Here is a 24,303-nt window from a genome sequence, read left to right as displayed (position 1 = left end):
CTGGGACTTGGGAGGCAGAGAATAGATGGGGGCAGGGCCAGTCAGAGATGGTATTTACCGGTTCTCCGAACTACTCATAATTTCTGCTACCGGTTCTCCAGAACTGGTCAGAATCAGTGGTGGGTTTCAAAATTTTTTACTACTGGTTCTGTGGGCATGGCTTGGTAGGCATGGCAGGGGAAGGCCTGGAGTGAGGTGGGAAATCTCCATTCCCTCCCCACTTCTGGGGGAAGGATATTGCAAAATCCCCCTTTCCTCCTAATCAGCTGGGATTCAGGAGGCAGAGGATAGATGGGGGCGGGGCCAGTCAGAATTTTTACTACCGGTTCTCCGAACTACTCAAAATTTCTGCTACCGGTTCTCTAGAACTGGTCAGAACCTGCTGAATACCACCTCTGATTTTAATGAAAGATTTCAATATGTACCTTACAAGAAATCCTGCTCTTTCTACTGTCTTTTTCTTTTTTCTTTAAAAAATCTTACCGCAACAAATAAAATCGACAAAAAGGGTCTTATTTTTATGTTGCTCTGGCATTATATTTACATTAGGCAGAGTTGTCTATTTTTAGATGGTGTGATCCATTCATCTATACAGTACCTAAATTTCTAATTAATATGAGGGATTTAAAGCAAAAATCTTCACAAAATAGTATTCAATATATGCTTAAATAATTATTTTGAAGATATTTTTCCATCCATAGAAGTGTGTATGTATAAACCCACTGCATCTTTTATATTTACTAAGTCAAGAAACAAAAAGGAAACATGGTCTCACTGAAAATTGGTGGCAACCAGGTCTGTATCAAAATTTGCAAAGAGCATAATTTGCAGAAACAGGAAAAATATTTTTATTTTATAGAAATATAAAGATGCTATGTATCATACTTACGGATAACCAAGCTCCATGAAATTGTTCCACATTTGTTTTAAAACCATGATTACACCCATTTGCAGACACAGATCTATTAAGCAGCCACTTGGATGGCACTAGGGAAAAAAGTCAGTAAAAAAATAACAAAGATTTTTTTAAATTTAAACCATTCTTGAAGGCAGTTTGATCACTGTAATTAATTTATTTGTTATATCAGGCAAATTATTTTATATCATTTGATGATTATCTATCATCCATCTATCTATCTATCTATCTATCTATCTATCTATCTATCTATCTATCTATCTATCAATCAATCATATTTACATGGCCATCCATATGACAAAGCATGACTTGGAATTATGATGAGTCATCAAGTCTGTGTTGACAATATTGATAATCCTAAAAAGCATAAATCAGAATAGAGCTGGAAGGGAACTTGAACTCTAGTCCAACCCCATGCTCAAGGAGGAGACCCTATATCGTTTCAGACAAGTGGCCATCCAGTCTCTTCTTAAAAACCTCCAGCGACGAAGCACCCACAACTTCTGAAGGCAAGCTGCTCCACTGGTTAATTGTCTTCACTGTTAGCAAATTTCTCCTTAATTCCAGGTTGCTTCTCTCCTTGATTAGTTTCCATCCATTGTTTCTTGCCCTGCTCTCTGGCACTTTGGAAAATAAGTTGACCTCTCTCTTCTTTGTGGCAGTCCCTAAAATACTGGAATACTGCTATCATGTCACCCCTAGTCCTTCTTTTCTGTAGACTAGGCAGAAGTATTTAGCCTACCAGCAGCCAAAGAAATGAGCAGTTATGAAAATTAATGTTAAAAGGCAGTAGTTTATAACTATTTTTTAAAGATAAAACTGGGTGAATAAGAAATACTATTACCTCTTCTAATCTCCATTTGTTAAAAAGTTTGTTGTACATTCCAGGACGACCAGCAAATCTGAAAGATAAGATTTCTGCTCCTCAGCAAAATGTAGTACAAAGAGAAAATTTTTACAAGCTGATAAATAAAAAAAGATTAAGCATTGTTTGGAAGGATTTTGAAATTTTGTACCTATTTTATAACACTATCATATAGATAACTTCTAGAACATCCTAGTAAAAGACATGGATCATAATCTTAGTTGTTGTTGTGATATATATTAACAGCAGTCCATTCTAGATTTTTTCTGGTGTTTAGTGTGAAATTATTTATATTATTTGAATCTAACAGTCTGACCATAAACAATGATATAGCTTTTCATAACTCTCCATGAAACAGCAGGGAGGGCCAAGGAGTTTGAGAACAATGCGTACAAAATAGAGCATGAAAATTCATACAGAAGAAAGCCAGGAGTTAGTCTGTAATTGGCAGAGGAACAAAGACACAATCAAGAGAACTGAAACAATGCAATCCTAGCATCTGCAAAAGGGGGCAAATGAGAAAAACAAGTTTTAATGTTACAATGCAAACTCTGTCTCTTATACTTGCACACCATACTACCCATTTTTCATCAGCACAGTTAGAAACAGATGTCTGTTAATGCAATTCCCATATCACAATATGTGTTCACCAAATATAATTTACAGCATTTATCTCTGTAGGCAATCTATTGATCTCTGGTCATTTGCTTTATAAGCAAGAAACAAATGAAGCAGAATTATAAATACTTATTCAAACATGTGCATACCATGTAGTAGATACATAGCAAAATATACAAGTGCACACTTATCACATCTTCCCGCCCCTCCCTCCTGATCTCCCTCCCTCCCTCCGACATGCACAACACAGAAAAAATAATCAAGCAAAGCAGCTCCTATCTGCTTCATCAGTTGTCATTTAGGCATTTTTGGTTAAACTATTGTCAAGCACTAGTTGCACTAGCCAATCAAATGTGGTGGAGTAGGGACTCCCTCCCTCCCTCCCTCCCTCCCTCCCTCCCTCCCTCCCTCCCTCCTTCCTTCCTTCCTTCCTTCCTTCCTTCCTTCCTTCCTTCCTTCCTTCCTTCCTTCCTTCCATTTAGGCACTGGATTGTGAAGCATGCTTTACTGTCCAAGGGCATTGTTATCCCTCTAAAAACAATGTTAGTACATCGCAAAACTATTTTCTCAATTCACTTTAAGTTAACTTACCTTCCAAGAAAAAATGCAATGTAGAAAATAGAACTGTTTAAATTGACAAACTGGAAAAGAAACATTTTCAAAGCAAAACTGTTTTCCCACTCTGAGTCTGTTCTGGGGTGTTCTATAAAAAGAAAACAAAAAGTCTCAACAAAAATTCCATCATAGGCTGTCAAAGAACACAACATTTTTCATTTTAAGCATATACCATTTAGATTCCAACCTGCCTATTAAGTCAAAGCTGAAACTTGGAATGGTAAGAATACAGTTATAATTCTAGCCATAAAATCGAACTATAGTGAAATTCTGGGAGGCTTTGTAAATTCTCACGTGGAAGGAGATTATAGTAGTATACAAATACATCAAACAAACAGATATAAAATATTTGCCAATAAAATAAATTTCCCTCTCTCTCTCTCTCTCTCTCCCTCCCTCCCTCCCTCCATCCCTCCCTCCCTCTCTCTCTCTCTCTCTTACACACACACACACACACACACACACACACACACACACACACACACACACAAGCATCCATATCTTGGGAGTAAATCCGTGGAACTCAATGCTCAATGTGTTACCACTAATGTAAAACTGCAATAGAAAATTATTATAATTCTATGACCATTAATTTCTTCAGTGTATTGGGTACCTTGATGAATGATACTCAATATCATTTTCAGTAGAATGGGCAGTCTTGTGTTTGATACCTATCACTCGTGAGTGTCTTTCATCTTTAAAATTCTTTATTGCTAATATTAAATGTAACTCCTCTAGAAATTAGGTCTGGGCTAGGTGACAGCAATGAGATGAAGAAAGCTCTGACTTTTGCTGTCACCCTGTTTCATTCAGATTTTTGGAAGCCAGGATTGTTAATCCTACTGAAAATCAGGAACAGCTTGCAGTTCTGAAGGAACTATGGGTAACTATGCATGTATGCAAAATGAAACAAGGTGGATAGTCAGTTACTCCTATCCCTTTTAACTTATTGCAAGATAAGCAATAAGCAAGATAAGATTCAGGGTTTGAACAAAAAGTTCTTCCCTTAGGGTTATATTAGGGGTAGGTACTGTATATTGTTGGTTTGGATACAGCCCTACAGGTGGTAGGGAAAACTGTAGAGCCAGTTTGGTCTAGTGGTTAAGGTACCAGGCTAGAAAGCAACAGACCATGAATTCAAGTCCCGCCTTAGCCATGAAAGTCAGCAGGGTGACTTTGGGCCAGACACTCTCTCTCTCTCAGCCCAATTCACCCCACAGGATTGTCATTGTGGGATAATTGGAGGAGGAAGGTGTGCTGGAGATGTTTGTCACCTTGAGTTATTTGTGAAAATAATAAGGGTGAGATATAAATAAATAAAATGTATTAAGTTGATGAGCAAGTAATCAGTTTGTGATAATATCTGTACTTCTGGAAACTTTATTAGAACAAGGCAGAACAACAAAGAAACAAAGCAAAGTAGAACACTATCATAACACTTTATTACTTTATTTTCTTATTAACTTGCTGAGTTTTATTGGTTATTTCCAATCTCAAAACACTGAGTGGTTTAAACCCCGAATAAAGCTTTTGGGTTAACCCTAATAGAATAGAATATAAAACTTAGGGCCAATACTGTATTCTGCAAGTGCCACATTTCCAGTGGAACTAAAGTCACCTCAACTCCTGAAGGTTTTTTGGAAGAAACTTTACTTACCCAGATCTGTTAAAAGGTAGGCAACTTTTTCATATACCTGAAACCAACATAAGAGAGGAAGATACATTTTTCAAACATCCCACTTTAAAGCATGATTTTAGCTCTAAAAACCATGTGTAAAAAATAATCTCTAATTCAACTTCTTAGTGATGAATATTTCCTACTATAAGCAACAGGAAAAAAAAAATCAAAGGCAATTTATGCCTTACCTATGAATAGCTTGACCAGGATTATGACTGTGTTAAGTGTTTGCCCTTGAGAGAAATGCCATACACTATATCATTAGAATGCTAACCGAGTAATTGACAAAGAATGGTGTGCTTGTGACCACAGATTGAGTGCATTTTAAACTGGAATTTCCAGTTTTATAGATATCAGTCCAAGTAAGTAATCCACACCCATTCTTCTAACTTCTAATTTCTACCCGGAAGGCTGGCAGATTTAAATCTGATATATGTTTCTTGGAGTATCTCCATAATTGTAAGAGCTTTGCCTTTCTGGAGAGTACTTTGCCTGCACTTGTTGCGTTCTAGCTATGAGATTTCAGATAGTTTTTATATTGTTAGAGAAAGGTGTCAAGGATGGATTTCCCCAGTCCAGTAAACACAGAGAGCCATTAACAAACGGCAAGTTGCTGTGACACATTTATTCTTCCATTTTAATAACACTGATAACTGCTATAGTAACGGACCCTGATTCCGTTGATGAGTTTCCTTCAAAATGATCACCTAGCAAAATTTACAGTTGAGACAAAATCAGCTTGTCATTGTGATCCCTGAAATTCCCCAGGAATAGGTAGAGGAGATAAACACATTTTTTTTTAAAAGCCTGCTTTCCTGAAATGTGCATTGCCTCACTCCATATATTTTCTTGTTCAAGCCTTTGTCCAAACCTCCTCATGCCTTTCAAGGAGAGAACTAAATGTTCTGAAAGAATCATCTGTGGAAAGGGGGCAAAAAAGTCAAGAGGGCAGCTAGGATCATGCAATTGAAACCCCACCACTTTTTTCACGCCCTTAAAAAAGGACTGAGGTTTCAATGGTATATTTGCAATAAAAATTCGGTTATTTAAAACCCCTTCTGCAGACATTCCTGCATTCTGGTGTGTGTATATCGCTTCCTGCAAATTGTAACAATGCTTGCTTATTTGATGTTTATTTTGAAATGAAAAAAAAAATCATTTGCAGTCATGGAATACAGTCCTCAATATGAATAGAAAAAAAGAGAAGGCCTCTTCTATTAAAGATGTAATGTTCTTAGGGAGATTAGAGATATGAAGTAGAGGGGATAATAGCTATGAAATCCCCCCAACTGCATTCAGTTCAATAGCACTTTGACAAGGGAAGCGATTTGCTTTTTTCCCTCGGTTCAATTTTAAATAGAATGTCTAATTAAAATCTTGTTTACTGCAGCAGGACAGGCTTCTATGAAGTTATACCCAGATTTGAAATGCAAATGGGACTGCAGTTTAACTTCCAGATTTTGCCCTTCGCTGACATTTATGATGTGTGAGCATCTGCAAATATTAAAAGTTTGTATTTTCAGATTTGTATTTGTTCTTTTCTTGAGTTTTATATTCCTTTTGGTGGATATTAACCTGCTGTAGTCTCAAACACAACTAATAACAGTTGTAAGATTGCTGGCAAATAGTAATAGTGTGTGTGTGTATTATTGTTATTATTTAAGAGAAATATATTTATAAAGATATCTTTTTCAGGGAAAACAACTTTCTCAATTAAATACCTATTGTATTTAAACTGCACAGTAACCAAGAAATAAGATTACATCAACACAGAGTGAACCTATTAGAACGAATAGTTCCAAAATTCCTACTTCAGAACTGAACAGCTCTTGAATTTAGAAGTGGATGTTATGTCACTGATGTACTTTTCTTTTTTCTTTTTTCCAGGCTGTGGAATGTGAAATGTGGTGTATTAGCAATCGTACTCCAGAAAATAAACAGGGGTAAGATGAAAACTAAATGTGGCTTGAATTTATTAAAATTTCAGCCACATTCAAATTCAGAACAAGTTTACAATTATGTCTTTAATGTTTTTCTTTTCCTGTTCTGATATAGCTTTGGAAGGCTTCGTGTGAAGATTGCAAGTATTCCCTCTGGTTTCAAGCTGTCTGCACTATGTGGTTTGAAGTACCAGCCAGCTAATTAAGTCTCGCTTATTTTTCAGTCGTAGTATACCTTAGTGTGTACTATATGGATCCCCATCTTATTACTCATGGTCTGCAGAATCAAATGGTTCTTTGTTCATCCCCTGAGAGTGCTTTAGTGCCTGATTTGGCTAGAAAGTATGAGTGCCTTTGTCATGTGAGGAAGGCAGATAGCAATCAATCAATGGGCTACCTCAGCCACGGCATTAACTGCAAATGCTTGCTGCAGAATAGCCTGACTTGTATCTGCTGTAATCTCATTTTCAGACCAAGCACTTTCATTTGCCATACCTTAGGGATTATCCTGTAATGGTAACAGTATTTTAGTTTTTAAAAAGCATTTTCATTCTTCTGGATTCTGATTTTAAGCAAGCATTTTGAGCTGTTTTTGCTGGTATATCGTAAGCTGTCTAGAAAGCTACTGTTAACTATCTAAGATAATTCATCAATTGGCTGTGTGTTGAACACTCTTTGAACATTAATTTAATCATTGTATTTTAAAGCCTTTCAAGAAGCCCAGGTTTATTTACAAGTGTCTATGGAGATACTCAATCATCTAGGTCAGGGGTGTCAAACTCAAGGCCTGTGGGGTGGATCTGGACCATGGGGTGCTTAGATCTGTCCTAAAGGGCCACCCTGGAAACAGCACAGGACTGGCCCATGGTGCCTCTGCTAGCAAAGTTTTCACTGGCAGAGGGTTGAAGGAAGCCATCACAACTGAAAACAGAGCTTGGGAGCCCGTTTTTGCTGGCAGAGCTCTTGGGCCACCACAGGCGCCCCGACATAAGTGATGCTGAGCTGGCCATGCCCCCCTACCCCCCCAAAATCAAACACAACCCTGATGCAGCCCTCAGTGAAACTGAGTTTGACACCCCTGATCTAGGTCATGGTTGTCCCAAAGATGCTTTTTTCCAAAAAGAAAGGCAATCAAGACTTTCTTGGTTTTTCCTTTGAAAAAGTTTCACTTCTCATCCAAGAAGCTTCTTCGTTTCTAAATTGAAGAAGCTTCTTGGATGAGAAGTTAAACGTTTTCAAAGAAAAAACCAAGGAAGCCTGGTTGCCTTTTGGGAAAAAGCACCTTTGAGATGTTTATTTATGAGGTCTTTCCCCACATTCACATTATAATCACGGCGACACGGTGGTGGACATTAAATTGAAAGATAACTAATTAACTCTGAATTCTATAACACAGTAGGATCCAAGTCCTTAGTCTCACATTTTTATCACAATAGCTCTTGATATTAATTGTGACAGACTTAGCATTTTAACCAGTTTATATAATCAAAATAGTTCTGTGCTGATCTTAAAAATTGAGCAATTACACTTTTATCTGAACAGGAAGAAATTCAAATATAAATTAGTTTCTAAACTAGAATCAGTCCTATTCAGGATTTGTTGAGATTATAGCAAACCGGCAAACATGGTGTACCGACTTTATATTTTAATACATTTATTAATATGTCTATATTATCACCCCCCCTTCCCAAAAAAAATCAGGAACTTACTACATTAAGGGACATGATGATTATAAAGTTGATACAGACGCCAGTGCCTGAAGTTGCAAACTGCCAGTACATTTTTATGAAATACCACTGGAAAGAGGCAAAACGCTCCATAGCCACTAGGCGATAGACCACTACTGCGAACACTGCAGTTAGAACTAATGAAATCTGCAGACATATGAAAATCAAAGAAACACATACAATTGTGCATTAAGACCAAGACGTGACTCCATGATTATGTGACTCATCTGTACAGGTAGTCCTCGACTTAGAACAGTTCATTTAGTGACTGTTCAAAGTTACAACGGCACTGAAAAAAATGAGTTATGTCCCTTTTTCACGCTTACAACCCTTGTAGCATCTCCAATGGTCAAATGATCACAAATTAAGATGTTTGGCAACCGACTCATATTTATGACCGTTGCAGTGTCCTCAGGTTATGGGATACTCTTTTGTGACCTTCTGACAAGCAAAGTCGATGAGGCAGCCAGTTTCACTTAACAACCCTGTTACTAATTTAACAACTGCAGTGATTCACTTCATAACTATGGTTGAGAAAGGTTGTAAAATAAACACTTAACAAATATCTCACTTAGCAACAGAAATGTTGAGCTTAATTGTGGTTGTAAGTCGAAGACTACCTGCATTATTCATTAGGTCAGATTAATTTGACAAATGTTAACCAGGAATACAAGAAGAAGTAGACAATTTCAGAGATTTTACCATGAAAAATATTCCTGACACAGATACCATTAGTCGACTTAGTTTATCAGGAAAAGGTTGAAAAGGTTCAGGCTTTCCTGTTATAGGATTTACACGCTCCACTTGAGAATATTTTGCTTCAAACTGGGGACGAAGTTCTTCCTGCAATTGCAAAGTTTTAGTTTAGTTCAGACATGTTTGTGTGTGGATATAGGTCTCTCTGTGTTGGGACTAGTGGACTATATGCATGTACATCCAAATTCTAGAGTTCTGTTGACTGCAACAACAAGCTAGCATTATCATAAATGGAAACAAATATTAAGAAAAGTAATCCTGGCACAAAAATGCAATAAACAAACTATTTATTTATTCATTTGTTTGCTTGCATGCTTGTCAATCAAACTTGTATGCTACTCGCCTTGCCGAAGGTGACTCTCTCTATAGAAGTGATTGAAATAATGTTATCATCTATCTCTATCTCTTTAAGTGCTTAATTCAGTCAGCATTCTATTAGTATTCATGATCATTTGTTAGGTTGTAATCTTATGTGTGTGAGTGTGTTCAATCACATTCAAGTAATTAGGTATAAAAGAAATCAAGCTGAAGTTGACATTCAATAAATATAAGCTGTCAAAGAGGCAGACATGTTGCATGATACCTGTCAGTCTTGAAAAATCAATGCATGTTGATATCAAAACTGCTATTATAAAGGATTCTTACCTCTTCATCTTCCCAGTCTATGAGGTCCCAATCATAAGTAAGTACAGCTCGTCGTCTTTTCCAAAACTCTAAGAAGACTGTAGCTGTAAAAAAAAAAAAAATGAGATATATATCAATATCTTATCACTGAGGCGATTGACAGTTTATTGGTCCACAATTCCAAATTTAGAAAGGAATTCTGAGAAAATGGAATTCTCTATTTTCGTTAATATTTTTAAAACACAGGGATTTATCCAGTTTCATAAGATAGGTAACCTATGTTGATGTAACCTATGCTGAAACCTATATTGTTTAACTTCCATATCTCTTTGAAAACGGTGAGGCATCATTAAATCCAGAAATTCAATTTGATAAAGTAAAGGTTGTTCTCAGAACTAGTTAAGAAAAATTGCATATCTGCTTTCATGTGAAAATTCATGGTAATGGATTTTTCAGCTTTAAGTTGCAAATGTCATATTTTGAAAAAACAAAAAACAAAAAGAGAAGCTGTATCTATAGACTTTCCCTTAATTTAATGATTACCCCAGGGCTGGCTTTAGGTTAAGGCCAAGGTGGTACTGGCTTGAGGCACCAAAACGTAGGGATCATCAATGCCAACTGTACTTCCAAATAGTTTAAAAAATACAAATCATCAACATCAGCAGAAGATGGCGCCATAAGTCAATGTGGCTAAGAAGTACCATATGTCTTTAAGTAGGCACTGCCTTGATGGTTACATTTTCAACATTACAAACATTGAAGAAAGACAAGATGATTGGAGATTGCACTCATAAGCTTCACCATTTTATTTTCCCATAGTCACTGCTCCATCTTAGCAGTACTTGCAGCAGATTCCCACTGACCTTTGGTTGTCTTTTTCTGAACATCATTTTTGCTATGTTATATAATTCAAGTGTTTAATTTCTCACTCAAGAGCATTGTACAGTGCTAACATGACAGGTTACGTCTCAGGTCACCTTAAAGAAGAGAACTTGCCCTTTTGCAATGTGTCCTAGAATTTGTTATGACATTTATAGTAAGGGATTAATAACAGGTGGGTGGAGGCTTTAACCATGGCAAATTTCCTGGTAAAAGAAACCTTTGCCCCAGAACTCTATAGAGTTCTTTATTGGAGGTTGATGTAATAGAACAGAAATTCATCCATCCTAAATGGCTGTTCATTTCACTCTGAGCAACTAACATTTAAACAACATTTAAACAAAAGTCAGCAGGGTTGAGGCCATTCTAATCTTGGGGAAGAAATTATTTTCCCCCTAAAATGTTAATTATAGCTTTTAATGTAGTAATTGAGGAATAGCAATAGCAATGGCATTTTAGACTTATACACCACCCCAAAGTTCTTTAGCACTCTCTGGGTTGCTTACAATGTAAGCATTATTTGCATATTGGCCCCAACAATCTGGGTCCTCATTTTACTGACCTTGGAAGGACAGAGGGCTGAGTCAACCTTGAGCCCTGTCATGATCAAACTCCAGGCTGTGAGCAGAGTATGCCTGCAGTACAGCACTTAGCCACTGTGCCAACAGAGCTCTTACTATATACCACTGTACATCAGTTTTATCACTAATACTGTACCTGAGATGCAAACGTGCTACTTAAAACATGGTTAAATATTTCATTTTGGCATCATGGTGCTTAGAAATAGATATCCATCTACTTAAAATGTTACACATTGGAAAAGGCACTTCTTCATAGAACTGGATTATCTACTAACTATCCTTTTTGTATTTGAACCTCAGTCATTATGAAAGTCATTTTGATGCCATATTAGGTATATATTACTCATAGTCATGTTTGAGATGGTAGTTACATAAATTTAATAAAGAAAAATAAATAAGTAAAAGGAATAATGACTCGTCATAATGAGACTCTACAATATTCTGAATTATGTGGTTTTGGGAAAGACATGCATCCTGTTCTGGTGCAGAGTAGCTTGTCGGAGAAATTATCTGAAGTAGTCTATGAAGTATCCTTAAATACTTCAAGAATTTTAACTAAGAACAAGCCAAGCACATTTCAGTTACACCTGAGGGAGTTCCTTTCTCAAAACACTTGGAAAAAACATAACCTTCCCAAAGTGGACTTTTGAATACGCTGGTAGGTTAACCTGACACACTGAAAAGGCATCACATATAGGAAAGGAAATAAAGTTATACCTTACAGGAGATGTTTCTAAAAATGTAGAAATATTTGTCTACTTAGATTTATTCAATTGTAAAGGTTAAAGTTAACATCATGAGAAGTTCTGGTAGAAAGAAGAGACAAACAGCAGCTCTTCTGTCCTTTTTTCTTCATGAAATCCAACAAAATAATGGTTCTTGGTTAGAATAGGATAGGCAGTTCTACTTATAGAAGAGAATATTTGCAGCTCGGGGTTGAACTGTTGGGGTTCTTGGTACTCTCTGAGCTTGGTAATTTTCTTGCAGAAGTTTTATTACCAAATAAGTTAACATTGTAAGTGCTAGAAGGGAGAGCTAGAAGGGAATGGAGTTTGCTCTTATTTTTATATACCAGTGTCTACCAATGCAATATAGGGACATGGTGGCTCAGTGGATAAGACACTGAGCTTGTCGATCGAAAGGTTGGCAGTTCAGTGGTTCGAATCCCTAGTGTCACTTAATGGGGTTAGCTCCCGTTACTTGTCCCAGCTTCTGCCAACCTAGCAGTTCGAAAGCACGTAAAAAATGCAAGTAGAAAAATAGGAACCACCTTTGGTGGGAAGGTAACAGCATTCTCTGTGCCTTTGGTGTTTAGTCATGCCGGCCACATGACCATGGATACGTCTTCAGACAGTGTTGGCTCTTTGGCTTTGAAACGGAGATGACCACCACCCCTTAGAGTCGGGCTAGCACATATGTGCGAGGAGAATCTTTACCTTTACCTTTATCAATGCAGACAAACAAGTTAGTAGTAAACAATAGCCTTATCAAGAATCACCAAGGACACTTCTATCAATATTGACACGGTCAAGCTGCTAGTATATAAAAATAAGAGCAAACCCCACTCCCTTCTAGCATTGATGATGTTACGTAGTTTGGTGACAAAACTTCTGCAAGAAAACCACCAAGCACAGAGAAGCACTAAGGACTCCATAGTTCTACTTATTAGACAGAGCTTTCGACCTGATCTGAATGATCTTCTCCTTTCCTCAGCTTCCCTGATAAGGGTCATCATTTAGAAGAGTTCTTGTCTATGAAGTGATGCATTTTAGGAATTCAGGAGAGTGTATTAGGCCTGGAGAAAATGAAAGTGTTGTCTTTCAAAAAGCTTTCTCTCTTTTAATTAGTAGGCTGCATATATAATTTGTCATTTAGTCTCATGTCAGTCCTTGATATATGCTAGACAAGAAGCTCTGTATAACATACAGAGCAGATTTATTTTTCTCTTTTCTTTTCAGGCAAAGAAAATTGGTTCCCTATTTAGTTTGCAATATTTAGATATAAATTTAACAGCAATGTTGCCTCAAGCTGAAACAGATTGAAACACAGTAGGTTGTGGCTAAAACAGTGTCAGTTCTTTAATCAAATATTTTGGATTTTTTTTAAAAAAAACTTTTTGAAAGACAGGCAATTAAAACAGCAGCGGCGGCAACAACATTTGGATCCTCAGCTCACAATGCTAAATAGTAAAAGTGTATATTATAAAATTGGCAGGTCATTCGTAAAAATCTCTCTCTCCCCCCCCCTCTCTTATATTTGAAAGTATTTCTCTCATAGAACATAGTACACATCATGTATCATTGGGGGAAGTATCAGAATCACCCATCCCCTTAATTTCAATAGTTTCACATTCTATGAATGGTATGCCTTCACAATGACTACCGAGAAGCAGTCATTCTGGTTCTCAGGTGCTCTTGTTACACCCAGAGAAATAGAGCCCCACCTAATTTAATTCCTACCCTGCATTCCTGTCCACTGCAACACTGATACATTTCCATTACTTGACTCCTCTTCCTTTCAGCAGACTGTTAAGCTAATTGCACTCCAGTTTAGAAGCAAATCATTTCAGCACTTCTCTAACATTATTGAGTTGAAAAGGTAAGAGGTTTTTTCTTTTCATGGCTTCCATTCAGCAATTTCACTTGCAGTCACCTTTTAGGAGTGTGCTTGGTTAAAACCTTATCTTTATGTCAGCTAGGTCATGTCCAGATCAGTTAAACGATCTGACACACTTCTGGACAGTTCTTAAAGATGTGAAACAAGCATATTTAATTGATATTGTGTTTATAACTCCTTTTTGTGTTCATTGTTAGAAAGTCTACTTTTGTGAAACTGTTGCTGAGGTAGCACAGTATTACTTTAAATGCTAGTTTGTTTTTACTACATGTGCATAAAGGATTACTCCAACAATCTTTTTACTGAATGGCAACTTTCTGACTGGGTTATTACCACGCCTGTCAACTTCAAAGTTTGGATTTCATCATTTGCAGTTTCACACTTTTTCATAACAATGTCAAAATATGTGCATATATGCATTCTCCAGTGGAAATAATGTAATTAAAAAAAAAACATTTTTAACATTTTTAAACATTTTGACAATTGCTAACTGTGAAAAGGAAAAAAGAGAGATTATAACCAGAATTTTACATGCATGGCTCATTATATTTTAGTTATTTTAACCTCCATGCATATAAGGTATTTTAATTTTAAAGTTATTTAGTTCAAAAATAAGATTATATTTAATTGTAAAATTTTAATACAAGCTAGATTCCCTTTTTATACAGTATGAAAGAAAGAAAAAATATTAACTGATAAGTGTGTGTATTCCTATTTCATGGCAATAAAAGTAAAGACGTGTAGATCATCTTTTGAAGAAATTGTTCCAACTTTTGCAACAATTATGAGACTTATCAAAGTCTACCTGTGACTCTAGTTTGGAATTGGTAAATTTTTTTTTTTTTTACTTGGATTAATTCTTGGTGACTTGAATTATATATTTTTAAACTGAGAATAAGATGTTTCATTCTTTATTATTTTTATTTACTTTTTCAATTAGTTTCCGGTTGCACATATTTATTATTACAGTCCCTCTGAAGGAAAAGTGGGGGGGGTAATAGTCTAATGATCATTGAGATCTGAGCTTAGCATCTAATAGTAACTACAAGCCAAATCAAGGCTGAGAATTTACAAACAGGTGACCTGAATTTAAAGATTCCTGTGGCTCTGCTAAAGCCAGAGCCACAGAAACTCATGCATCAGATTAGGCTACCACAATGTACTTCAAGTGGGGTTGTCTTTGAACCCTACTTGGAAACTGCCATTGATGCAAAATGCAGTTGCCCACTTCTTGGCGAGAACTGCAATAGTAAGGTAATGTTTACAATGTGGGGAACTTCATTGGCTTCCATTACGTTTCTAGGCACAATTCATAGTGTTGATTTTTTTTTTAATTTGATTTATATGCCGCCTTTCTCCGGAGACTCAGGGGGGCTTACAATGCGTTAAGCATTAGCCTTCATACTTTTGTATATTTATACAAATTCAGCTTATTGCCCCCACAAACTGGGTCCTCATTTCACCTAGCTTAGAAAGGATGGAAGGCTGAGTCAACCTTGACCCTTGGAGAGATTCGAACCAGCAGTAATTGCAGGCAGCTGTGTTAATAACAGGGTGCTTAGACCACTGTACTATCAAGGCTCTTTTGACCTTAAATGACCTCATGGCTTAGCTCCCAGAAACACTCCAGGTAGAACTAATCCATCCTACATGCTCATCCCAGTTGAGGACAGTTGTTATTCCCCATATGAGATAGATGACAACTGTAAAGCCTTTAGAAAAATAGCTTTCTCCCAAAGTTCAGACTGGCACTGACTCTGAGGTCATTCCATAAGCCTGCCTGAGATAGAACTTTCTTCAGGTCACTGATGATTAATGTCATGTTGCTATGGTGTGTGTGTCTGTCTATCTATCTATCTATCTATCTATCTATCTATCTATCTATCTATCTATCTATCTATCTTTCTATCTATCGGGGGTGAAATCTACTTACCTTCCCTACTGGTTCAGAAGTGCGTGTGCGTGTCACGTGCGATTTTGGACCCTCTGTGCATGCACAAAGCCTTCTGCGCATGTGCAGAGGGTAAAAAACAGATTACTTCCTGGTTTTAACCAGGAACAACATCCAGGTGGGTGGGCGGAGCCTCATGCTGCCACTGCTACCAGTTCTCCGAACCACCCGCTGCCACTACCGGTTCTCATTTATTATTTATAAATTTATAGACCGCTTATCTTACCTCAAGGTAACTCTGGGCAGCTTGTTTTTCTTAATGCATAAATTTTTCATTTTATATTGCCAGTTGCTTTCATGTAAAAAGGAAAGATTTGGGCAAAATTCAAAAAAAAGTGTTTTGAATATGTTAATATTAAATGACAAAACATAAAAGGTCACATTAATTTTTTATTCTTTCTGTTTGTGGTTTTTTAGTTATTAGCTATGGCTAAATGCTACAGAGTAGGACAAATAATCTTTTCATGAATTGTAACCCAGATTAAGCACATTAATTATATATTGAATAATTTCACTTATGGGAGAAAATACGGTAACTAAAATGATTTGAGTCAATTAACTAAAATAATAGCTACATTTGGAATAGAACTAGCTAGATAAAATACACATTAAAAGCAACAGTAACATATGATTAGTTTTTTTTAATGAATCTGGCTAGAGTGACAAAATAATTACAAGCCAATAAAATGAGACCCTTTGTAAATGTAGTCTGATTGCATTCACAGAAATAGCCCGTGATGTAATAAATATATGCTGAAACTAGGACTGGATATAAATGGACGTGCAATACACATCTCATGTTAGGCTGAGAAATTATTCACAATTTTTAAAAAATCTGATTGTTTTCATTTCACTTTTGCTTAAGTCCACATAAGAAAGCAAAAGCAGTGAAATGAGGCTGACAGAAAACTATTTCTAGTTAATGTATAAAAATAAACACTAAAGAATGATACAAATATTTGAGAGAATTGACATGATTCAGTTCATGTAAAAATAATGTAAAATGGATTAAGATGATTAGATGCATCCCTATCAGGATCTCATTAAATTGGGTCAGATGCTCCAAAATATAATCCCAGATTGCAGTAAACCTGGCCTATTAGTAGATTGTTGTAAGGATATTAGTAGAACAGGAGCTGGGAGCATAATTTTAGCATTTCTTATCGATGGGGTTCGTTTGCATGTCTTTGGTTTATATTAAATGGAATTGCCTTCAACCAGGCTTCTGCCTCTGTCCCTAGCTATGAAATTAGTCATCTACCCCCACTCCCTCAACTATGCTTTTCTGAAAGCAGGTGACGCTAAATACATAAACATTCTTTTGTTAACATTCTACATAATAGCAGAACAGACCCTCCCTAGGACATCAGAAAATTTGACCTGGATACTAATTACACAGATCCTGAATGTATACAAAACATAGATGTATCTCAGGAAAACATTAGTCTCCAATGTATGAGAAAAATGTATAAACAATTCACATTTACAATTCATTACTGATTTACTGAAATTTCCTAGTTCCTCCCATTTAGGATATCAGCAGTAGAATAGGAAGATATTTTCTGTGGATATATTAAATTCCATAAGAACTCAATAAATTTTTAAACATGTTCCCCTTAGGCACTCTATACCACGAAAGTATCGAGGCTGTGAAAGAATGCCAACAACTGAGGGCACATTGTTCATTTTGCTGCTGATTAGTCTGCAGTTGGCCAGAAATCACAGTGAAGATGCAGTGAATCCCACATCTTCAAGAAGCAATGTAAGCAGCACTCCTATGAGTCCAACTATATTCAATGTGACCTCTGATAGAACTTCTACAGAACCTAGAAATATCAGTGCTAGTCCAAATGATAGTACTGTAACAGAAAGCAATATTTCAAGCAACAAGACCACCTCAACTCTGACTCCAACATCATCTCTTCACAGTTTGTTCTCACCAACAAGACATCCACTAACTTTTACTACAAAAGATGTAAAGCATAGAATATCCTCTTCAGGGATGCCTGCAAATACTTCTAGAAGTTATGAAGCCACCACTTACTTTAAGACATTTGAAACTGAATCAAACAGTGTCACCACAACCACTCCTAATATCAGTTTCACAACCAGGGTTTCCCATAACACAACTCGAGTAGATGGTTCAACATTTCGTCCCACTAAAAATCTATCAAATACAACACCTGTGTTGCTAACTACTAAGAGTAGTGCTGTTACAACTGAATTATCAACAACAGCAAATCTGCTTCCCAAAGCAACTGCTGGCTCTACAGGAGCAAGAGAAGCCCCGAAAGGTAAGAAAATTAATTGTCCTTAATTAATGTCACCACCCAATGCTATGAACTATGCAATTGTACTGCATCTACAGTAGACAGCTTACTGTTGTCATTTGACTTTAAAAGCAGCTGGCAAATAATTTTTAGAAACAGAATTGTTTATATTGTAGAAAGTAAATATTATAAAGGAATCTAATTGATGAGCATATTATCTCAAGTAATCCTGTTCTTAAAATTATGAGGGAATCAATAAAGATGTTCTTACCAAAATTTCAACACATTGAGTTCACTGTAATAGAATGGAACAAGTCTGTACTACTTTTCTAAAAACAAATAAGTCCATTTGTTGTTGGTCGAGTGAAAATTATTTATTAATCAAATTTGTATGGTTCCCCATCTCATGAAAATTGACTCTGGGTGGTATATAACAGTAGTTTTTGTGTAGACTTGTCCAAAGCATTCTAAGAAAGATTTCATTTTTCTTAGGTGAGAATTATTGTTCTGTCTATATTTTAAACTATTTTTTTTCATTCAGTGCATCATCAAAGGGATAGTGACATTTTCCTTTACTAGAATTTATATTTTTACAGAACTAATTAGATGGATTGTAGTTTATATTCTTACCCCATATTTAAGCATTTTCTCCTTTTGCCTCATTAAACATAATTAAGTGGCAACTTTTGGACAGAATCTTCAGGCCACATCTAAGTCTCTGGCTCACAGCACATGGCTTGAGTCTTTGAAAAGCCATAGGCTATGCAATTCAGATTTAAATTAGTAATTGTGCCAAAATGATCCACAAAGACCTTCCTCTGTTCCCCCCCCCCTTTCCCCAATAACAGTCACTTTGCAATCACTCAACAGTTTTTCTGGTAGTCCTTAATTTACAAGCATTTGTTTAGCAACTGTTTAACATTACAATGATGCTGAAAAATGTGATTTATTATTGCTCCTCACACTTATGACCATTGCAGTGTCCTCACCATCAACTGATAATGATTGGAGTGCTTGAAAACTGGTATGTATGTGTTAGGTCGTGGGAGGCAATGAAAAGGCAGGAGGACAGACAGTAACTTCAGCTCTTTATTTAAGTAAGTGACTTCTGCAAAAGCTTAGCCGGCAGCACTCCCTTTTAAAGGGAGCAGTCCCACCGATTCAGCCACTGACAACACTTTGCATTTCCCTCCGTTTGAATCCACCAATCAGTGGCAGGCCCCATTTGAATCCACCAATCAGTGGTAGGCATGCAAATGTCCAGCTAAATCCGGACCTGAGTGAAGCCTACATCCCTGGCTTCACTTGCTATTTACATAGGTAACAGTATGTATGTTGGTTGCAGCATACTAGGGTCTATTATCTTCATTTGCAACCCCTCCAGCTGGCTTCTGACAACCAAAGTCAATGGGGAAGCAGCAGGAGGTTGCAATTCATGGTGACATGATGTCTCACTAAATGACTGTGCAAAAAAGGTTGTAAAATTGGCTGCATTCATGTGATGCCTCATTTAATGACCACACTACTTAACAACCTAAGGGACAACCTAAGGGACAAAGCTCAGCAGCACTTTTTCATGCGGCTGTTGATAAAAATAGGATTGCCAGCATGATCACCAATGTCCGATGACAGATATGGCACAACAACAAGAAGACTACTCAACAACAAATTTTACAGTCCCAACTGTGGTTGTAAACTGGGGACTACCTTACCTAATATAGTGTTGGAGGAATCCAAACAAAATATAGAATTTTATTCTTGGTTTTTTCCCATGATGCTTTGACTCCAAGGAAGACTGTGGGTTGCTAAAACATTACTGTAGAAAGAAAGCCAGAATACCCAGTCCTCAGCCACCTGTATGATATTCTTCCCCCTTAACACAAACTTTTCCACATTATCTTTGCCTCTGGATTTTTTGAAGGAAAAAATATCTTTTTCGTTAAATAACCAAGAGTAAATGTTTAGGACAAGCATTCATTTAAACCTTATCTGTGTCTATTCCTGAAAAGTTCTGAATTAAACAAAACAAAACAAATTTTCATTAGTACCAGGTGTTGTTTTCATGAAGATGATTATGTTTATCTGTTTTCCAGAAAGTCATAGTAATGGAGGGGTAATATTTGGAACAATTGTAGGAGCACTGTTAGGATCTGCACTGATTGGCCTGGTTGGATATTTAATCTGTGGTAAAAGAAAATCTGAATCATTCGGACATCAGCGACTTTATGATGACACAAGAAATGATCCAGGTAATAATCTATTTCAAGAAATAGAGTCATAAGAGTCAAATGGATTTTGTGGTTTGAAAGTATGGTTTTGAGATGTGTCATTTTAAAGCAGGGGTGTCATTTTAAAGCAGGGGTGTCAAACTCAAGGTGGGCTGGATGCGGCCCACTTAAATCTGGCCCAGGGGGCCGTCCTGGAAATAGCAAAGGACCAGCCTGCAGTCCCTCTGGCAGCCAAAACGTTTTGGCCAACAGGGTGCTGCAGGAGGCTGTCCAGGCTGAAAACGGGGCATGGGGGGCACACATGGCTCTCCCATGCCCTGTTTTGGCAAGCAGGGTGCTGCAGGAGGCAACTGTCCGTCTCCCCCCCACCCCACTGGCCGGCCCACAGAGAACTACAATGCTGATCCAGCCCTCAAAGAAATCCAGTTTGACATCCGTTTTAAAGGATATGTTTTAGAAAGAGGAGGAAAAGAAGTTATGCAATATCTATATGTTCAGTTCCTCTTCTTCTTTATGCCAGCTAAAAACCATTTTGCTTTACGGTTCATCAATATTTCCTGGTAGTTCTATTGCAAGAATGTGATAGCTATACATTTAGAGGGTAGAAATAGATGCCAGTTGTTACTTTTCTCACATTGCAAATTCAACCTTTGACCTGTGGCTTGAAAACAGTCTTTTTACTCTCATTTCACCTTGAATATTCTTATCCATTTGGATAGGGGCACTTTAATAATAGATTGCTTTTCTAACTTTTCTTGACAAAGAACTTCAGTCTGTGCTGGTATGAGGTGGATTACCTTGCAGAGCAATTTTATTGGGCATCTGGAGGAGAAAGGTAGCTGGCACTGCTTGGGTGACAGACAGAGAGGAAGGGATGATGGTCTCATTTAATTTGGTAATGAAACATCTGTAAGAAAACAACCAAGCTTAGAAAGAACCAAAGGCTTGGAGATGACCTCCTGTCTAATTGTGAGGTGCTTACTGATGGGAATCCTGTTGATAGGGGTTTCCAGCTGGCAGATATGTTGATGGGAGAGAGGTCCAATGGTTAGACTGCTTACAGAGACTGATGATGGGTGGTTGGTGGGTTCCTGAGTTGTGCGCAGAAACAGCTATCAGGGATTTCCTATGGGCTGAATGCCAGTGATATATGTAATGGCTCTGAGGGTGGGGCCAGGTGACATTAATGGGGAAGGTTGGAGTTGATGGGATTGAGGGCAGGTAGGAATATCGAAGTTAAGATGGGCAGAGGGAGATATGATAGGAGAAAGAGGTCAGGTTATTCTTGGGGAAGGCTGATTTGAAGTATCATAACAAGTTAGCTTTCCAGCCATTTGAATTCATCCCAAATGCCAGGTCATTGGTTTGAAGGTCTTGATTTCTGACTGCTGTTGTGAAATGACAGGTCTGCCTGCAATAAGGCTTCTCTCCACAGTTTTATCATAACTGAGAGGGCATACCTGGTGGGCTACTTTCCAAACTTTCTACTTCTCCCTATGCTGTTTAAGTAGGTGCAGTACCACATTTTTATTTTTATTTTGTAATTGAGAGATGGGCAGCTATCTGAATGAATGAATGAATGAATGAATGAATGAATATAAAATTGCAAGTTATCTGAGACCAAAGCATTTCCTGAAAGATATGCCCATACATGGGGTAATCCACATAACTGCATGTATATATTGGATTTAATGTATTGCATATTGCTGTATGCAGGACTTGGTCTAAAATAATTCACATACTGTCTTTAACATTCTGTCCAAAGATGTATTGTTTAAAATATGTGTAAATATTGTCAATGTATATCTTGCAGTTCTGCGACTAGATGCTATACCTGAACCTTTCAATGCAAACTTTGGAGATCTATCCTACTACAATCCCATGGCAGCCAATGAGAACCCCGTCCAGAACCACAAAGAAACATCATACAATGCAATCCCAATGGATGACATGACATCATCACAGCCTTCAGCAGAAATGCATAAAGCCAGATGTTAGAATTAAGAACATATAGATCTTGTTCCTTCTTGTGGCCCTATAACATTTGAATGTGTGTAAGAAGTGATGATTGCAGGTCATGTCATACTCTTTTTACCATTCTTTTGCATATGTGAGTGCACGTATATATGCCATCCCATTAGAAGAAATGCTGGCAGACTCAAAAGTATGAGTAGACTTCTAAGAACACTGGATCCTTGATCTGAAGTAACCTTTCTTTCTTTCTTTTTTATCGGTAATGGTTTATTGATGGACATTTGGTGCCTCTGCTGTTACCTACCAAGTGCTAATACTACACATGTGACTTACAAATGTAAGTTCTGGTCCATTTGTATTATTTTAGACATCCATGCTATGAATTAAACAAAAACAATCCAAACTATATAAAAATGTTTGCATAATTTTCTTTTAAACCCAAATAGTTTTTAAAAAGTTATTAATCATGATGGAAAAATAAAGGATCATTTACAATCAATATGCTTCAGACTGAGAAATGCTGAACTTTTCTGCTTGATAATATCCCCAAATATCACCCTTTTAAAGAAGAGCAATTTTTCAACAATTCAGCCTCTAAATGAAATAAGACAAATATCACAACATTAGTGATAATATACAGTCTAGTAAATCCCCTTCATCCTTCCAAATACTAATTCTAATGGCATTCAGAACTGAGCATTTTTCTCAAGGAACTGACTGTTTAATACTGAGCAGGTAAACTGTTTTCATGGCACTGCTTAAATTCAGCGGCAAAAATAATAAATTTTGGCAATGTTGCTCTCCCTCATTTTTTAAAAAAGTGGTGTTTTTCTTCCTCATAAATCATAATTAAGTCTCCGGAGTGTTCTCTTTCTCTACTTTTCCCCAGTTGAAAAAAAAAAAAAAGAAGTTTAGAGTTCTCTGCATCACTGCCCATTCAGATATCATCACCAGATCACCCTCCAGCTTTTCTGGAAAAAGTTCTGAGAAAAAAGGAATGTAGAAAAAAGCTGCCCTTCCCAGATTTAGGAAGAGGGTAATTTTGTTATAACAGGTTTTTTTTCCCATTGTAACAGAGCACCCTAATTTTCTTTTATATTATCTAATAAATAAATTACATAACTATCTAATTATTAAGGGACATGGTGGCTCAGTGGCTAAAACACTGAGCTTGTCGATTGAAAGGTCAGCAGTTCAGCGGTTCAAATCCCTAGTGCTGCATAACGGAGTGATCTCCTGTTACTTGTCCCAGCTTCTGCCAGCCTAGCAGTTTGAAAGCATGTAAAAAATGCAAGTAGAAAAATAGGGACCACCTTTGATGGGAAGGTAACAGCGTTCCAAGCACCTTTGGCATTTAGTCATGCTGGCCACATGACCACAGAGATGTCTTCGGACAGTGCTGGCTCTTTAGCTTTGAAACGGAGATGAGCACCGCCCCTAGAGTTGGGAATGACTAGCACAAATATGTGAGGGGAACCTTTACCTTTACCTTTATCTAATTATTATTGGTAGGTCAGTTTAAAATCAATAGCCACGTTCACCAAAGTGATGTCTCCTCGATATGCTAGAATTGTAACTGCCCAACTTTCCAAACTGCAGGCTATTTGGGAATTCAAGGAACTTGGAGCTCCAGCTCATCTGTAGTACATCAGGCTGGAAATAAAAGAAAGTTAGCAGACTAACAGAGTTGGAAGGACCTTGGAGGTCTTCTAGTCCAACTCCCTATTTAAGCAGGAAACCTTATATCATTTCAGACAAATGGTTGTCCAATCTTGTCTTAAAACCTGCAGTGTTGGCCTACCCACAACTTCTGGAGGCAAGTCATTCCACTGATTGATTGCTCTATTGTTGGGAAATTTCTCCATAGTTCTTAGGATAGTTCTCTCCTTAATTAGGTTCCACCCATTGCTTCTTGTCCTGCTTTCAAGTGCTTTGGAAAATAGGTTGACTCTCTTCTTTGTGCCAACCTCTTAGATATTGGAACACAGCTATCATATCACCTCCTAGTCTTTCTTTTCATTAACTGTACATACTCAATACCTGCAACTGTTCCTCATCTCTTTTA

The 24,303-nt window shown here is 37.2% G+C and overlaps 2 protein-coding genes across 5 annotated transcripts in view; one reads left to right on the top strand and one right to left on the bottom strand.

The window, feature by feature from the left end:
* ANO3 (anoctamin 3) overlaps positions 1-24,303 on the bottom strand; it is a 231,745-nt gene that overhangs the window by 10,981 nt on the left and 196,461 nt on the right. For all 4 annotated transcript variants that reach the window (XM_087877745.1, XM_087877743.1, XM_034417234.3 and 1 more), the window contains 7 exons: positions 9,761-9,843; positions 9,062-9,202; positions 8,342-8,506; positions 4,672-4,708; positions 2,991-3,102; positions 1,761-1,818; positions 890-987 (listed from right to left, as the gene is read on the bottom strand). In XM_087877745.1, the coding sequence (XP_087733871.1) occupies positions 890-987; positions 1,761-1,818; positions 2,991-3,102; positions 4,672-4,708; positions 8,342-8,506; positions 9,062-9,202; positions 9,761-9,843 (694 nt within the window). The remainder of the gene's footprint in view (positions 1-889; positions 988-1,760; positions 1,819-2,990; positions 3,103-4,671; positions 4,709-8,341; positions 8,507-9,061; positions 9,203-9,760; positions 9,844-24,303) is intronic.
* On the top strand, positions 13,594-22,737 carry MUC15 (mucin 15, cell surface associated). Its single transcript, XM_034417239.3, has 4 exons — positions 13,594-13,797; positions 17,387-18,060; positions 20,130-20,285; positions 22,078-22,737. The coding sequence occupies exons 2-4, from the start codon at positions 17,424-17,426 to the stop codon at positions 22,260-22,262; spliced, it is 978 nt and encodes a 325-aa protein (XP_034273130.2). The 5' UTR covers positions 13,594-13,797; positions 17,387-17,423; the 3' UTR covers positions 22,263-22,737.

The sequence above is a fragment of the Pantherophis guttatus genome, chromosome 1 (assembly GCF_059756535.1).
Source record: "Pantherophis guttatus breed Tessera chromosome 1, ASM5975653v1, whole genome shotgun sequence".
Taxonomy (NCBI): domain Eukaryota; kingdom Metazoa; phylum Chordata; class Lepidosauria; order Squamata; family Colubridae; genus Pantherophis; species Pantherophis guttatus.
The sequence above is the reverse complement of the archived record's forward strand: the minus strand, read 5'-3'. Positions and strand labels throughout refer to the sequence as shown.

Excerpts from the sequence above, each read along its gene's own strand:
- MUC15 (XM_034417239.3), top strand. The coding sequence starts at position 17,424 with ATGCCAACAACTGAGGGCACATTGTTCATTTTGCTGCTGATTAGTCTG. Across the intron at positions 18,061-20,129 it reads AGCAAGAGAAGCCCCGAAAG|AAAGTCATAGTAATGGAGGG; the intron begins GTAAGAAAATTA and ends TCTGTTTTCCAG. Across the intron at positions 20,286-22,077 it reads TGACACAAGAAATGATCCAG|TTCTGCGACTAGATGCTATA; the intron begins GTAATAATCTAT and ends TATATCTTGCAG.